Below are 17,947 nucleotides of genomic sequence, written 5' to 3'. Positions count from 1 at the left end.
CAGTTTTCCCCATATCATTTGCTAGATAACCCCTATTTATATATAATGTCTTTTTTTTTTTTTTTTTTTTTTTTTGCGGTATGCAGGCCTCTCACTGTTGCGGCCTCTCCTGTTGTGGAGCACAGGATCCGGACGCGCAGGCTCAGTGGCCATGGCTCACGAGCCCAGCCGCTCCGCGGCATGTGGGATCTTCCCGGACCGGGGCACGAACCCGTGTCCCCTGCATCGGCAGGCGGACTCTCAACCATTGCGCCACCAGGGAAGCCCTATATATAATGTCTTGATTATTATATTCTGTATTGAGTTCTTTTACATCCTAGGGGACCTTTCCAGGCTGTGATCTACTCTCTTCCCTTATTCTTACACCAAGGACACACTTTTTCCCCCAGTTCTTATAATATGTTCTAAAACCTGGTATTTCTTGTTTTCAAATTGTTCTCAGCTCTTCCTGCCTGTTTATTTTCCAGATGGATGGTAGAATCATTTTTGCGGAGTTCCAAAAACCTCCCTGTGGGGTTCCGATGAAAATTGCGTTCAACTTATAAATTAATTGGGAAGAATTTGGCATGTTTACAACGTTCAGTCTTCCCATCCAGGAACACACATATGGACATTTTAAAATATCCTTTTGTAGGTCTCCATGGAATTTTGTAGTTTTCTTTATGTAAATTCAACACATTTCTTATTAAGGTATTTAAAGATAATTTTATATATGGGGTGCGTTTTTTAATGGAATCTTTTCCCCCTTTAGTTTAGATCCACTATTTTTAATATCACTTTTTCCCAAATGACTGCCAAGTACTGACAGGAATCTAAGGGAAAAGCATATTTGTTTCTTTTCAAGCTTATAAACTCAGAGATTTAGAAGTAGAACCGACCTTAAATAAAACTTGTTTTTATATATGACAAAACTGGGGTCGTGAAAAGTCAAATTTCTTTACAGATCATGTAACTTATTAGAAAAGTAGCTAAATAGATGAATACTTCCAAATGTCCCTATTCTTTGTGTTGAGGACATGTGAAACTCAACTATCCAAAACAGAACCCACGATCTGTCCCCTTGTATTAATTTCCTACGGCTGCTGTAACGAATTACCCCAGACTTAGTGACTTAACACACATTTGTTAGCTTTCCATACTAGAGGTCAGGAATCCAAAACGGGCCTCCCTGGGCCAAAATCAAGATGTCAGCTGGGCTGCATTACAGCTAGAGGCTCTAGGGGAAAATCCACTTCCTCTCCTTTTCCAGCTTCTGGAGGCCACCTGCATTCCTTGGCTCAGGGCACCTTCCTCCGTTTTCAAAGCCAGCAGCTTAGCATCTTCCAATCTCTCTCTGACTCATTCCTGAGTCTTCTACTTACTTCCCTCTTCCTCCTTTAAAGATCCTTGAGATTACATTGGGCCCACCTGGATCATCTAGGATACTCTTCCGTTTTAAGGTCAGCGGCCTTAATTCCATCTACAACTCTATCCCCCTTTTCTTCCCATGGAACACAACCATACGCTCCAGGGATTAGAACATGGACATCTTTGGAGGGCCATCATTCTGCCTACCTCAGCAAGGATGAACTTTCAAAATGTATATTTAAGCACATTAGCCCTCTCCTTGGAGCACTTTGGCAGCTCCCCATAGCTCTTTGGATTATAACCAGAATCCTTAAGTGGCCCACCAGGTCCTGAGCAGTTTCATTCCATTCATCCTCAGCCTCATTGGGCTCCATGCTCATCCCCGCTCTGTACTCTGGCCACATTGCTTCTTCCAGTTCCTTGAATGTACTTGCTGTCTCTTGCCGTGAGGCCCTTGTGCATGCTGTCCCCTCTGCCGGGCAATTCGTCCCTGCCCTGTACTTCACCACCTTCTGTTTCTCCTGCAGGGCACTTAGCACACTGGTGCTTCTACTTTCTTGTAGAATTATTTAATTCTCTCGCTGGCTGAACTAAAAGCTGCAAGGGGCTCTATTTCTTTTCTGCTCACCCCTACATCTTCAGAACCTAATGCACTTGGTCCATAGTGGCTTTTAGTGTGTGTCTGATGAATACGTAAATGAACTCAAGAATCTGTTTCTCAGAAAAAGCATTTTTAGTGAATGTGTTCATTGACACAGCTATAAAAGCAAAAAGACTGGGGCATTTCAAAAGTCCAACAAATAGGGGCCTCCCTGGTGGCGCAGTGGTTGAGAGTCCGCCTGCCGATGCAGGAGACACGGGTTCGTGCCCCGATACAGAAGAATCCCACATGCCGCGGGGCGGCTGGACCCGTGAGCCATGGCTGCTGAGCCTGCGCATCCGGAGCCTGTGCTCCGCGGCAGGAGAGGCCACAACAGTGAGAGGCCCGCATACCGAAAAAAAAACAAATCCAACAAATAAGTAAATTATTATAATTCCATTTGATAAAATCATATACAGCCATTAAAAATGGAAATAATAAAGACTATAACAATGGGGGAAATGTTTATAGCACATTTAAAAGAGCAGAATACAGAAGTTCTTACCCTAATCAGAAAGAAAAGTGCCACAATGATCATAGCAACTGGTTTAAGATCATGGGATGGTAAGTGACATTCCTTTTCTCCCATTTCCAAACTTTCCTATTCACATGTTCATATATACAGCACATGTTTCTTGAATGCCAGCGTGGGTGTCAGGCACTGCATCAAGTCTCAGAACAGCACAGTGAACATGTATGTGGTCTCTGCCTACTGCAAGTTTACAGTCAAGTGAGGAGGAAAACTAGTAATAATATAACACAGGTGGTCCGGCATTCACGGACTATCACTGTATTTGAGAAAACATGGACTCCTTTACCACATGTGCGCCGTAGGCTAAAGAAAGTATTTGTAGTTTGGGTTCATCATCATCATGGCACTAAAAATTTTAATTGAGGGGGAAAACTGTAGGAATAGACCCATTTCGTTCAGGCTTTGAAGATTTCCTAAATTGTCTTTCCAGCCCTTAATCACCACTTTCCAAGATGTAGACTGTACACCCCACAAGGAAGACATCTGGGGAGGTGATGAACTTTTCCTGGTTACCTTAGTTCAACCACAGCAAAAAGATGTGTGCAGGTGGTCACGAGGTCACCACTGATGCCTGCTCAACGCAAACTCGTTCCCAAACAGTCAGTGCGTCCTCTGCACCCAGTTCGAGGAAACCGGAAAAACAGTTTTCCCAACGTGCATTTTCTTGTTTTCATCTTCTCATATTTATGTACTCTATGACTGTGCCTCTTTGCTTGAGCATAATGTAAATACTTAATTGGTTTAATAAATATCCTGAAATAGCCTCGTTGAGTTCTAACTAGAAGGGCACAAACATTTTACCTCACTTAGCCAGCACAGATCAACACTTTGTATCTTTAATGATGATCGGGATCTTTTTTAGTGGCTGAAATACTCCGTAATCAGTGATGTGGCCCTGCCTGTGGGCAGGAGAGACTAGATAATGGGTAGAAAACGTCACGCTGGTTGGGACCAGTAATTTGAACCCCTGAAATCAGTATTGCTGTGGCCATTTATGGGAGAGTCCATTTTCTTCCCAAGGCTAAGAAGGGCCCCATCCCTACCCCCCAACACACTCCTAATGTCCCTTGGTGATTTACGCATTACTGAAACCCTCCTTGAGCCAGCTTCCGTTCTCAGCCTGAGACCTCCGGAGACTCTCTCCAACCCTCCCACCCGCTCAGAAGGCAAATGTCATGCCAGCTTCCGGCACTGTGGTCACCCCGCTGGAGAGTGATTCTCAGTGCTGAACGGGAGGGGAGAGGCCCGTGAGGATTGGAACAGGGGGGTGTCGTGTACTTTGTGAGACCTCATTAAGCGGGGTACATCCCCTCTTCTTCCCCCATCCCCATACCAACTTGGGAATTATTAGTTCAGGGATAGAAAAGGAGTCCTGTTTTCTAGCTGTTGTGTGAAGAAGCCCTTCCAGGTTCTAGTCCTAAAATATCCCCTCTGCAGTTGCACTTGGAGTCCCTTGGTCTTAGCCTAGGATTTGATTAATTTGGCCATGTTCATTCTCTTTGCATTTCATGATTTTCTGAACACTTGCCATATGCCCTCTGAACTTTCATCTCTTTCCACTGGAGTTCTATTTCGACTGCAATTCTGAAAAAGCCCTTGTGGTTATTCCACTTGGTGTGACTTTGTGATTATAGGTGGGCTTTATTAATAGGCTACTTCTGATCATCTGAGGGAATTGTTTCATTATGAAGTGTTATTCATTTTTTATATTGCTTATTATTGTCCACAGACCCAGAGGTTTTAAATGCTGAGAGTATGCTGTAAACAAAAACATAAATAATTTATTGCAATTATGAAGTAAGGCCAGATTTTCTATTGGCTCAGTGATGCATATCATTGAGAACTGGCCTGAGATATAAAATCTTATTTTCCCTAGTGGATTATTTAAAACTACAGTGTAAGCAGTTAAAAATCTTAATTTTTATAAATTCCTGTACTCTCATTTAATGAAAAAAAAAAAACCACCCTGACTTGATAGAATTTTAAAATATTGTTCCTCTACCAAGCTATATAGAGTTAATCCCTTGGATTACTGTGAGTCTCTACTAATACAGTATGAGAATATCTTTCAGGATCTGGCTGTGCCAGAGTCCCAGGGGTGACTGTCAGGTCCTGTACACTCCTTTGAAATGTGAGTGCTTTTAATTAGATGGAGCAATGGATATTCTTTGTTTCTATATTATTATATTATTATCCTTCTGTTGCCAGAACTCCCAGTCCCGTCTAATTGCAAGGGAGGCTGGAAAATGTGGTTTAGCTACGTTCTCAGGAAGAGAAGGAAATAAGTTTTGTTGAACACATAGCAGGCTCTGCCATGGAAACAGACTCCAGCCATTCCCAGATGGATAAATGGATAGTCAGTGATCCCAGCTCCTTTTCCTACCAACCTGTTTATCCCCACCAATTTGAAATAAGCAAACAAAACATTCCACAGTCCCCCATCATATATTATTAAAAGTATATTCTTCTCGAAAACCTTATACTACTAGGGAAAATAAGCATTATCTGACAATTGGTGTTTCTGACTCCGAGGAAGTGTGCTTTTTAAAACAGCAAGCTTCCTATCTGACAGTGGCTAACAGCATGATTAGCAGGGCATTTATACATGGCTCAATGTTTATAGTTCATATTTCAACTTCAACTCTATTTGTTGCATTAGCAAAATGAAGCTTATTAAGCTTTATTCTTTTAGTCCGTCTCTCCAAGTATCTGAACCCCCTAATACTCAGCTTTCTTGTCTGGAAGTATGTAATCTTTCCTACATTACACTTGAAAGTTCAGCTCATTCCTAAACCTCCAATCAAGGATATGAACTTGTTGCTTTCAGAGAGGCCCCATCTGTTCATGGAGCCATTATGCCATCAGTTAAAGTGGTCAGAGTTCATTTTATTGCCTCCTTTGTGGAAGAACTTGTAGTGTAAAAGCCTGTGTTATTGAAAACATAATTTTCCTCATCACTATGCTTTCTTTCTAGCCAAAGCATAACCTGCTAGAAATCTATTGAGCATAGAGTGAAAAGCTCTTCAAAATAGCTGTTCTTAAGAGATTAAATGATTGCCATCTCTGTCCCATTTCTGTTATCTCATAATCAAGTTCAAGAAGATACTAGATATCTCAGCTGAGGTGATTATATATTTGAAATAGAAATGGCTTTATCTCCATTCATATTTCATACTATTGAAGGCAGGATCATTTTTTTCCCATTTACATGTATATATGTTTATGGTTCCTTACAACTGCCTGTGGGTTAAAGACTCAAACTACTTTTTTTTTTTTTTTTTTTGCGGTACGCGGGCCTCTCACTGTCGTGGCCTCTCCCGTTGCGGAGCACAGGCTCCGGACACGCAGGCTCAGCGGCATGTGGGATCTTCCCAGACTGGGGCACGAACCCGTGTCCCCTGCATCGGCAGGCGGACTCTCAACCACTGCGCCACCAGGGAAGCCCTCAAACTACTTTTTAAAGGCTAAAAATGGCTAACGGGGGTTGGCTTGCCTTTTTAGACTTTCGATACAAAGACACTAGTTGTAGATTAAGATCCAGCATAGATTCATCAAAATGTACGGCTGTATCAAATCTTAGCAACCATAGTCGAGCAGCTTGACCAGTGAGAAGCTTGAGATTCACAGCTGCTGAGACACTTGCCCAGGGTCACCTAGCCTCGCTAAGATGAAAGCTCACTCCTAGGCCTTTTCTGGTGGATCACACTGCCTCCCTGCTGCATTCAGAGTAAGCCTCTTACACAGATATGGCGTGGAGAGAGAACGGAGGACCTAGTGACCCAAAAGTACAGGAACCAGAGTTTTTATGCTTAGTCCAAAGAGGCTCACTTTTGTTTTTGTTCTTTATCCTTAAAGCTGTCTGATCCATGCTATTTTCTTCCATCACAATTTCTCTTCCAGAGATTCAAACTGAGAAAAAAAGATCATCTCACTATTTATTAGCAGTTCTGCTAAAACACTTGATAGAGAAGGAATATGAAACTCTTTGCCAGAAATGAGACTTTGGGCTGTATGTTGATTGCATTTATGCACACAAGTAGTCAATAATCAGGCATACTGAAAGTACATTCTTTCCTCCTTTTAAAATATCTCTAGCTTTACATAAGACTCCTCGTTTTAAAAACCTAGTAAATAGGAAAAAGTGAGTCATTATTTATGGTTAATCACTTTTGCCAGCTGTGACTGCATTTCACATCCATTTTCCTTTCTTCTTTCTTTTTCTTGGACTGGAGAATCTATCCTGTCACTCTTTAGGGAAAAACCATATCGGTCCCATCAATACCTTCTTTCAGCACATAATCACAGTTAAGCCACTGTAAACAAAGATTTTTGTTGGATTACAGCAAGGAAGTAACTTCTTTAGAATGCAGAACTGTGGAGAATAATCCAGAATCTTGAGATGGCACCTAAAGAGAAAAATCTGAGTTATTTTAGGGTTTCTTTCAAAATGGAATAATTATTTCAAAAATATTGAATTTATGAGTGTCTACTCTATGTCTACCAAGTTCCAGATATTATAAGGTTTAGAAAAGATTTCAGATGGAATACCTGGCATGTCAGGACACTTTTATTTGCAAGTACCAGGAAATCCATTTCATATTTCCTTTAACAACCCAGGGAGTTTATTGGATCAGGTGACTAAGAGTTTTGAAATTGGGCATGCTTCAGGCCTGGTTGATTAGGCTCCAGTTCACTCTAATTTTTCTGATTCTTCCCTTCACTGTGTATAGCTCCATTTTCAGGCTGATAATTGACAATGAAAAGCAGGTGCAAAAATTTTTGGATCAATGGCTCATAGAACTGTTGTGGACTTCGTACTCTTGTGGTAGGAAAAGGACCATTGTAATATCGTGTCACCTCTGCATCCCAGCTGAAAGAGCTTCTCCTTTCTCAGCTCGCAAACAAAATTTCCAGGCTTCATTATGGTTGACCCAACTCTTTGCCCATCACCAGTGGTCAGGGGAGGAATGCCACGTACTAATCAACCAGCGAATCCTTAAACCAGTCACCACACTAAGGAGAGTGGGATTAAATTGGTTGGTTTATTAGGCCAGTGGGATCCCCCTTCTGGAGCTTGGAGTGGGAACCCGTCCACCCAAATCACACAGCTGCTGAGTAGCACAGGGGATGGGGGCATAGATGCTGGGGAAGTAGCTGACAGCATCCACTGTGTCTTTCATCTAGTAGGCTGAGCCTGATCCTAATGAGGCCAAAGTTTTGCCTGGCTTGTGTCATTCTTTGTTCCTGGCCATCCTTTTATCCTCCACAGTTCATCCTCAATGGCCAATTCCACCACCTGCCCACAGCCAGTCCATAGCTGTACCTCTGCATCCAAGTGGCAGAAGAAGTCTCTTATACTGAGGAATATATTGTCCTCACCTAAAGTCTAATAATACCATTTATTGTTGGCAGGCTAGATAGTAAGTAAGACATGCATATGATACAATGAAGAGAATGCTGCTCTCTTTTTCTGGTTGACTTTGGCATTTCAACTGCCTGGAACTTCAACCTTCAGAGCTCTTCTTAAAGGGAATATTTAATTTGCTCTAAAAATCATTTTGCACATAGAAGAAACTGATCTGTTTCAATAGTGAGTCCCCTTTTACTTGAATGAGAATCTGATGTGACATATGCTGTTGATGACGGCAATTTAAATGCCCCGTGAGAACGTCATCTCTCAAAATAAACTTTTCACTGTGTCAGCCTGGGATCTCTCTGAAAGCAGAGCTTCGGATGAGGGCTTGCACTGCAGGTTGCTTGCTTGGGGCATAACCTTGGTGTGCAAGAGCTGAACAGGTAATGAAAGCAAACCGGCGCAAGGACCTCTTACCGCGGTTGTTACATCTGTGAGCGACTCAGTCCCACCAGAACCTCCCATGAGCCGAGAGACCCTCAGAGGGACCGAGGGAAAGTGGTTATCCATTGACGCCTGTTCCCTCATTGGTCAAGGGTCACCTATGGGGCGTTAACTCCTTTTTTCATACTTCAGGGCTGTAAGGGTTAGGCCCCGCCCAGGTGATTCCAGGCAATCCCAGGTGGACAGCGGGAGGTACCTGGTGACGCGAGGCACCCCCAGCAAAGGCTGGAGCAAAAGATGGGTGGCGAGTGTGAGGCGGGGCACGAAGGGGGTGCAACACACACTAAAGGGAAGGCATCTGCCAGAGCCATGCAGGAACCTGCAAAGGACCAGAAACCATCTACGTGGCTCTTCTGTCTTTCCTGGGTGTCTGAATGGCTTTTCTTTCTTTCTTTCTTTCTTTTTAACATCTTTATTGGAGTATAATTTCTTTACAATGGTGTGTTCGTTTCTGCTTTATAACAACACGTCTCTAAAAAGGTAAAATTAATAAACACATCACCGACTGAATTGCTGTCGAGCCCTGCAGGACTCTCATCAACAAAGAGGCAAGCACGCCAGTGAGGAGAACCGGCAGGGTCCTCAGAAGAGAAGGCTGCTTGCGGGAGGAGCTGTCAGCATCGCATCTTCAATTGGCGGGTCCTCTCATGCCCAGCAGGGGCTCCTTGCTTGGAGGGTAATTTTTACTCTCACTGTTCAGTCAGTATGATGGCTTTGTCCTTAATATAATGGTAGTTCTGACTTTCCTTTAAATTATTCCATAAAGAATCAGAAAGAAGGCCTCTCTCCCTTTTCCCTGCCCCAAAAATTCCACTCAGAAAACTTTTCTCATTTACATCTTTGCCTCCACATTAAATTTCTCATTCATGTTTCAGGTGAATCAAATGCAGCGTCAACTTTCAACACCCCGTGTAACTATCACAGTGACTCAAAATAATTGCCGACTGTCAGTGTATGTGCTGCGAACACAGATATGCCCGCCACTGGCTCTGTTATCACCAGAAGAAGGCAAAGCTTGCGTTCTTCTCTGGGCTCCATTCAAAACCTTAGTGTCAGCGAGGAAGAGTGTTGAGGCAATTATCTACTTAATCTGTCCAAGAAACATATGCCTCCTCTGCCCTGAAATCACTTGTTTAGAAAAAAAAAGTCTTTAAAGCAATTTTCTAGTAAGTATAGATTTAGCTGGAATGTTCCAGAGAATTGCCTCCGACTTTGGCTCCTCTAGCTCAGTGGTTTTCAATCAGGGATGGTTTTGTCCCCCCAGAAGACACTTGGAAATAAGGGGAGACATTTTATTTTTCTCCCGTTGCGGAGCACAGGCTCCAGACGCGCAGGCTCAGCGGCCATGGCTCACGGGCCCAGCCGCTCCGCGGCATGTGGGATCTTCCCAGACTGGGGCACGAACCCGTGTCCCCTGAATCGGCAGGCAGATTCAAAACCACTGTGCCACCAGGGAAGCCCGGGGAGACATTTTTGACCGTTATAGCCGGGGAGGGCTGGGGGAGAGTCCTACTGGCATCTAGTGGGTAGAGACCAAGGATGCTGCTAAACATCCTACAGTGTGCAGGACAGCTCCCACAGCAAAGAATGATCCAGCCCAAAATGTCAGCAGCACCGACACAGAAATCCTGCTCTAGCTGTTGAGGATTTATACATAAATAAGGTCACTTGTTTAGAAAATTCAGACCAAAAAGAAATAAAATTCCTTCCTTCAAATGAAAAAGAGATGAATATTAAAGACTGTTTTAAGCCAAAATAACCCATAAGACAAGTTTGTGTTTAGCCTATAATCTTCAACTTCTGCCCAAATGAATATACGTGTTTATAAGATTGCAGTTATATATAGTTTGTATTCTTGTTTCTACTTAAAAATGTCACTTCTATAGTCTTTACATCATTTTAATAGAGAATATTCCATTGTTTCAATTCCTTTCTCTTCGTTTCTTTCTTTCCTTCCTTCCTTCCTTCTTCTTTTTTTTTTTAAAAGTAACTTGAGCAAAAGCACGCACTCCAATTTGAAATCTGGCTTTGGAGACCTGGCCATGGGGCACTCTTGAATGATTATTTTATTTTTAAAAATTTTATTTATTTATGTTTGGCTGCTTTGGGTCTTCGTTGCTGCACACGGGCTTTCTCTAGTGTGCAGTGAGTGGGAGCTACTCTTTGTTGAGGTGCACGGGCTACTCCTTGTGGTGGCTTCTCTTGTTGCAGAGCACGGGCTCTAGGCGCTCAGGCTTCAGTAGTTGTGGCTCACGGGGTCCACAGTGCAGGCTCAGTAGTTGTGGTGCACAGGCTTAGTTACTCTGCAGCACGTGGGATCTTCCCAGACCAGGGCTTGAACCCGTGTCCCCTGCATTGGCAGGAGGATTCTTAGCGACTGTGACACCAGGGAAGCCCATCTTGAATTATTTACAACAAAAATTATTTTCAAAACATTATAAGAAATTGGTATGATGTAAATTTACTACTTGTGAGAAACATTTGCTATTTATGTATTTTTAAAATTTAAAAACAACCTATGTTTTTCTTTAGAATGTAATATTAGAGCAGCACTGGTGCTGAGCTTAATAAAAAAATTCACAGCGTGAAACCCTGGCTCCTTCAAGGTGGGGGCCACTTAGCCTCTAGTTCACAGGAACATATCTAGTCTGGGCTAAGTCCACACTGCATCACAAAAGGAAAGAGTATCTCTGGGCTTTCTATCCTGTTCCATTGATCTATATTTCTGTTTTTGTGCCAGTACCATATTGTCTTGATTACTGTAGCTTTGTAGTGTAGTCTGAAGTCAGGGAGCCTGATTCCTCCAGCTCTGTTTTTCGTTCTCAAGATTGCTTTGGCTTTTCGGAGTCTTGTGTGTTTCCATACAAACTGTGAATTTTTTTGTCCTAGTACTGTGAAAAATGCCAGTGGTAGTTTGATACGGATTGCACTGAATCTGTAGATTGCTTTGGGTAGTATAGTCATTTTCACAATGTTGATTCTCCAGATCCAAGAACATGGTATATCTCTCCATCTATTTGTATCATCTTTAATTTCTTTCATCAGTGTCTTATAATTTTCTGCATACAGGTCTTTTGTCTCCTTAGGTTTATTCCTAGATATTTTATTCTTTTTGTTGCAATGGTAAATGGGAGTGTTCTTAATTTCACTTTCAGATTTTTCATCATTAGTTTATAGGAATGCAAGAGATTTCTGTGCATTAATTTTCTATCCTGCTACTTTACCAAATTCATTGATAAGCTCTAGTAGTTTTCTGGTGGCATCTTTAGGATTCTCTATGTATAGAATCATGTCATCTGCAAACAGTGACAGCTTTACTTCTTTTCCGATTTGGATTCCTTTTATTTCCTTTGCTTCTCTGATTGCTGTGGCTAAAACTTCCAAAACTATGTTGAATAAGAGTGGTGAGAGTGGGCAACCTTGTTTTGTTCCTGATCTTAGTGGAAATTGTTTCAGTTCTTCACCATTGAGGACGATGTTGGCTGTGGGTTTGTCATATATGGCCTTTATGATGTTGAGGAAAGTTCCCTCTATGCCTACTTTCTGGAGGGTTTTTATCAAAAATTGGTGTTGAATTTTGTCGAAAGCTTTCTCTGCATCTATTGAGATGATCATATGGTTTTTCTCCTTCAGTTTGTTAATGTGATGTATCACATTGATTGATTTGTGTATATTGAAGAATCCTTGCATTCCTGGGATAAACCCCACTTGATCATAGTGTATGATCCTTTTAATGTTCTGTTGGATTCTGTTTGCTAGTATTTTGTTGAGGATTTTTGCATCTGTGTTCATCGGTGATATTAGCGTGTAGTTTTCTTTCTTTGTGACATCTTTGTCTGATTTTGGTATCAGGATGACCGTGGCCTTGTAGAATGAGTTTGGGAGTGTTCCTCCCTCTGTTATATTTTGGAAAAGTTTGAGAAGGATAGGTGTTAGTCCTTCTCTAAATGTTTGATAGAATTCGCCTGTGAAGCCATCTGGTCCTGGGCTCTTGTTTGTTGGAAGATTTTTAATCACAGTTTCAATTTCAGTGCTTGTGATCTTTGATAAAGGAGGCAAGAATATACAGTAGAGAAAAGACAGCCTCTTCAATAAGTGGTGCTGGGAAAACTGGACAGGTACACGTAAAAGAATGAAATTAGAACACTCCCAACACCATACACAAAAATAAACTCAAAATGGATTAAAGACCTAAATGTAAGGCCAGACACTATCAAACTCTTAGAGGAAAACATAGGCAGAACACTCTATGACATAAATCACAGCAAGATCCTTTTTGACTCACCTCCTAGGGAAATGGAAATAAAAACAAAAATAAACAAATGGGACCTAATGAAACTTCAAAGCTTTTGCACAGCAAAGGAAACCATAAACAAGACGAAAAGACAACTCTCAGAATGGGAGAAAATATTTGCAAATGAAGCAACTGACAAAGGATTAATCTCCAAAATTTACAAGCAGCTCATGCAGCTCAATATCAAAAAAACAACCCAATCCAAAAATAGGCAGAAGACCTAAATAGACATTTCTCCAAAGAAGATGTACAGATTGCCAACAAACACATGAAAGAATGCTCAACATCACTAATCATTAGAGAAATGCAAATCAAAACTACAATGCGACATCATCTCACACCGGTCAGAATGGCCATGATCAAAAAATCTACAAACAATAAATGCTGGAGACGGTGTGGAGAAAAGGGAACCCTCTTGCACAGTTGGTGGGAATGTAAATTGATACAGCCACTATGGAGAACAGTACGGAGGTTCCTTAAAAATTAAAATTAGAACTACCATACGACCCCACAATCCCACTACTGGGCATATACCCTGAGAAAACCATAATTCAAAAAGAGTCATGTACCAAAATGTTCATTGAAGCTCTATTTCCAGTAGACAGGACATGGAAGCAACCTAAGTGTCCATCAACAGATGAATGGGTAAAGAAGGGATGGCACATGTATACAATGGAATTTTACTCAGCCATAAAAAGAAATGAAATTGAGTTATTTATAGTGAGGTGGATGGACCTAGATTCTGTCATACAGAGTGAAGTAAGTCAGAAAGAGAAAAACAAATACCGTATGCTAACACATATATATGGAATCTAAAAAGAAAAAAAACGGTCATGAAGAACCTAGGGACAAGACAGGAATAAAGACACAGACCTACTCGAGAATGGACTTGAGGATATAGGGAGGGGGAAGGGTAAGCTGTGACAAAGTGAGAGAGTGGCATGGACATATATACACTACCAAACGTAAGGCAGATAGCTAGTGGGAAGCAGCCGCATAGCACAGGAAGATCAGCTCGGTGCTTTGTGACCACCTAGAGGGGTGAAATAGGGAGGGTGGGAGGGAGGGAGACGCAAGAGGGAAGAGATATGGGGACATATGTATATGTATAACTAATTCACTTTGTTATAAAGCAGAAACTAACACACCATTTTAAAGCAATTATACTCCAATAACGACGTTTAAAAAAAAAAAAATGGAAAGAGCAGAATCTTGCTTAACAAATCAGGATGTAAAGAGACAAATGCTAAAGCTCATGGTGATAAAAGTAATTATAACCACTTATCTGATGAGTCAAAAAATGTTTGTATTTTAACAGATATGAAAACTATTGGGATTCAGCTGAATGGACAGAGTCTAGTCCTGCCTGAAATTCTCAATGTATCCCATTGTCACCCTGGGTCTTCTGCCCTTCGAAGTCCAGATAGTATTGCCTGGGACTCCCATTAAATATCCTATGGAATTTTAAAGCACTTCCTAGGTTTTTGCAAATTTCTGGAAGGCCTGTGGCTCTGAGTTCTCGTCTCTCTGAGTTAATTCAGTTGATGGTCATCTTACCATACCCCCCTTTTGTTGCTCCCTACTGCACCTGCTCAGACAGAACTCATCTCCAGTGCCGAACTCAGCACACACTCCCCAAACACACCATCCCCCCTTAGACTGTGTGCCTGTCAAGCCCTTGGTGAAGATAAAGGAGAGGTTATAACATGCAACACGAACAACTTCGGTGCACACAGTAAACGTAGCAGTTAATCAAAGGACCCTTTGATCACTGGGGCCTTTTTCTTGGGCCAATTCCCATCGTATAGCATCCCAGCCTCCTCCCTACCCCTCAGTAGCCCTTCTCCCTGCATCCTGTCTTATCTTGCTCATCATCTCCTTCCTCCCAGATGGTCCTATATTGTTCATACTAAGTTACACAGAGCAGTTCAGCTCTCTTGAGTCTGTACTCCCCACATCAATTCCAGCTCTCCCTTTGCATCTCAAAACCAAGCAAACCAAAAAGCCTTTAATTTAACAGGATTTACATGTCTAGAAAGCAGTTATTGTTGTTCATAGCAATTTATTTTCCTCTCATCCATCTGTATAAACTTTGTTCATTCCTTTAAAAAGACAGTTGTGAAATACAAGCCTGTATGTATGTGTGTATATACGCATGTATCTATATCTATGTCTATAGCCACATGTCCAGTAAAAGAGAAGTTAGTTAAGTGGCTTCAAGTGCTTGGACTTCAGCTACAGGGCAGGTTAGACGCGGATGTGTCCAGTGCTCTGCCTTGGTTTCCAGTTTCCAGCTGTTTATCTCTAAATTGTTCAGCCTGACACTCAAGGGGTTCCTTCCATCCATTGCTCTACTGAGCAACCTCATCTTTCAGAGTCCATGTCTTACTTGGTCTCTCTCTACCTGGTCTGTATTTACAAAATGTGGTGGGGCATGGAGACCACAATTGACCGTTCCTTATTGGTCCCTGAGTGATGGCTCCTAGGTGCCTTCTTCGGTGTGTTATTATTTCTCTGGCTAGTATTTCAGACTCTACAAAAACAGTGATGATATACTTTCTTTAATCCCCCCAAACCTCCTGGGAGGCAGTAGATATTCCAAAGTGTTGTCCACTGTTTCCCCAGATTCATTTACTCCACAAATGCATTCACTCTGCAAACATTCATTACCCGCTATGGGCTAAGAGGTGGGGACACAGCAGCAAACAAGAGAAAGTTCTTGCCTTCCCAGAGTTTATTTCTAGTTGGAGTGACGGTGGTGGAATATTTCAGTGCTGAATGTATGTTGGTGACACCAAGACAGCACACTCTAGTTTCATAAGGAGAGTATACTCCTTTTAGGGTTAAACACTGTAAACAGAAACAATGAAACGTTTTACCTAATGACGTTTTCTTCATCTCCTCAGCATACCACTAATTCTACCCACCTGCCACATCTGCTCGTCCATCACATGGTGACTTGAGTGTGGGTGCTGTGAAACTTTCCTTCTTGGGAATAATACCGTCTGCAATGAAAAACAGTATTTTAGCTTTTAAAATTATAGCTCTGAAATGTGAATTTCCTTTTCATTCTCCTTGAGACGACCATATATATATGTGATGAGGAAGAGAAGTTGAAGACAGTATTTTACCATGTCTCATTCTAAATATAAACATGATGTTCCTCCATTCATTATAAAAACGCCACTCCAAGCCTTATGAATAAACTTTTCCATTTTAATACCTCTTGGTTATACTGTGCCCATTTTATGATGGGAAGCTTTGGCAAAGGCAGCAAGAAAAATAAGTTAATGGAATTACAATAAACTTATTTACTGAGAAAATCAGGCAAAAGGATTTCCTTTTCTACAAGCATTCAGCATCTCAATAAGTGAATGAACACACACACACACACACGTATATATATATCAGAAACAGTTTATTCTAAATATTACTTTTCTAGGTTATCCACTTAACTCACCCTATGAGATTTATAGTTCAATCATATCAGTTCAGAGTGGGAAGAAAAAAGGCCATTTATCTAATCCAATTCTTTGAGAAAAAATACGTAGGCAATATTAAGAATCTTCAATTATCTAATTTAATAGGAGGGATGATTTATACTCTGTAATCAGTAACATGTGATACTGATTATTTCTAATCCCTTAGAAGAGATCCGACATTCTGCTTTTGGTCCTGTATAGCATGAAATCGTCATGTATATTTTACCAAAAGAAGTAACAAGAATAATGGCCCCTACAGTCTGCAATCATTTTATACTAACATACTGCAACATGGTTTTGCCCTGGGGCAGAGAAGTAGGGATTTTCTCTACTTCAAAAGAATGAAAAATTATTATCACTCTATCCAGTACCATTATAGACTTCAGAGACTTTGGCATGAAATATTCAGAAAGTTTATTTTAGAATTCAATATTTTAAAAGCCTGCTTTAAAACTATTACAGTGATTAGTGGCTTTGATACTCGGGCCAGTCCTTGCTTTAAAAAGCCCTATGTCATGGTTAATACCATTTGCCGTTTCAACAAAATATAATTTGCACCAACCCAATAAGGCAAATAAGGCACGTAATGCATTGTTTTAGAGTGCCCCCCAAAGAGGAATTGGGACCACAACTCATCAGTTATCTTTCAAACACACTCTTAAACACTGCTTTCACTGGTAGCAGTTGAATGTATTGCTTATGCCATGATTTTGTCCTTCTGCCATGTGTTATCTTAACCAGGTGGAATGGGTGCCATTCCTCTGCTCCCTGTTCAAGGAGCAATGCCCCTGTCTCAGTGTCTGTAGCGACACACACGGACAACCCAGCTGAGGCCGCCCACACCCTCCGCTGACCAGCCAGAGGCTCACATCTTCACCTCTCTCCATAGGAGTCAGAAAAGCTTATCAGGTGTTTGTGGGGAATTAACCAAGCTTCCGAGGCCATGAATGAAGCCAGTGAAAACTTCCGGAGCTTGAGTTAGCTGCATGGGAATTGCAACACAACCGCTTCTCTCTGGACCATCCTATTTACATAGGGAGACATGTGGAATAGAGTATAGAGCCCTGGTTTGGGAATTTAACAATCATGATTTGAATTTCAAATCTGGTTACTTACCAGCAACATGATCCTTCAGAAACCACTGAACCCCTTTAGGCTCCATGTCTGTAAAATGGACCCGTCCTGGCATCTGTGCACAGATTTGATGAGACAGGTGATATAAAGACAGTGCGAGGCAGGGTGTCAGTCACTGTTCCCATCGTTATTATTTACTCCCCAAATGTTTTTCTTATCTCTTAATTCTTTATTCCACACTTCTGTTGTGTAATGTGTGAAAGGAAAATCAAAATGGAGTTGGTGTTGCTAAGAGAGTTCTCTAAACTGGAGCCAGGAGACCATTAAGGAAGTGTGACTTCTGCACATCAAAATCTTTTGTCCTGGTGACGTCATCCAGAACACCTTCCAGAAACGCAAAATATTTACTGGACCCTTACCTTAAAACAACGTGTGACTCCTCAAGGGCAAATCTTTTCTAACTTGAGTCAGAGTCAGTCACAAATTTCACCAAGCAGCTTTTAACAACCCCGTGGCTTTTCGTCTCTTCCTTTGAACACTCTTTCGGGGTTACCCGAATTTGTATCTCCCAAACTGCAATTCTTCAGACCCTAAATAAACTCTTTTCTTCTTTGCAGCCTCCTGCATTGCGTTTTTGGTTGACAAATGCATGTATATTTATTGACATATCACAGAAAGAATTTGCAGGATGACTAGAAAAATCATCACTCCTGCCTTTTTT

General features: G+C 41.5%; 1 protein-coding gene across 7 annotated transcripts in view; it reads left to right on the top strand.

The window, feature by feature from the left end:
* EFCAB11 (EF-hand calcium binding domain 11) overlaps positions 1 to 17,947 on the top strand; it is a 188,133-nt gene that overhangs the window by 126,546 nt on the left and 43,640 nt on the right. Inside the window, exon 7 of one of the 7 annotated variants that reach the window (XM_027120308.1) lies at positions 2,950 to 3,281. The exons of the other annotated variants lie outside the window; for them this stretch is intronic. Coding sequence (XP_026976109.1) covers positions 2,950 to 2,956 — 7 coding nt within the window. The 3' untranslated portion in view covers positions 2,957 to 3,281. Of the gene's footprint in view, positions 1 to 2,949; positions 3,282 to 17,947 lie in introns of those variants that run through there. 7 annotated transcript variants of the gene reach the window in all.

This window comes from Aethalodelphis obliquidens, unplaced genomic scaffold (assembly GCF_003676395.1).
Source record: "Aethalodelphis obliquidens isolate GAN/ISIS:26980383/991018 unplaced genomic scaffold, ASM367639v1 scaffold21, whole genome shotgun sequence".
In the NCBI taxonomy this organism is placed as follows: domain Eukaryota; kingdom Metazoa; phylum Chordata; class Mammalia; order Artiodactyla; family Delphinidae; genus Aethalodelphis; species Aethalodelphis obliquidens.
The sequence above is the reverse complement of the archived record's forward strand: the minus strand, read 5'-3'. Positions and strand labels throughout refer to the sequence as shown.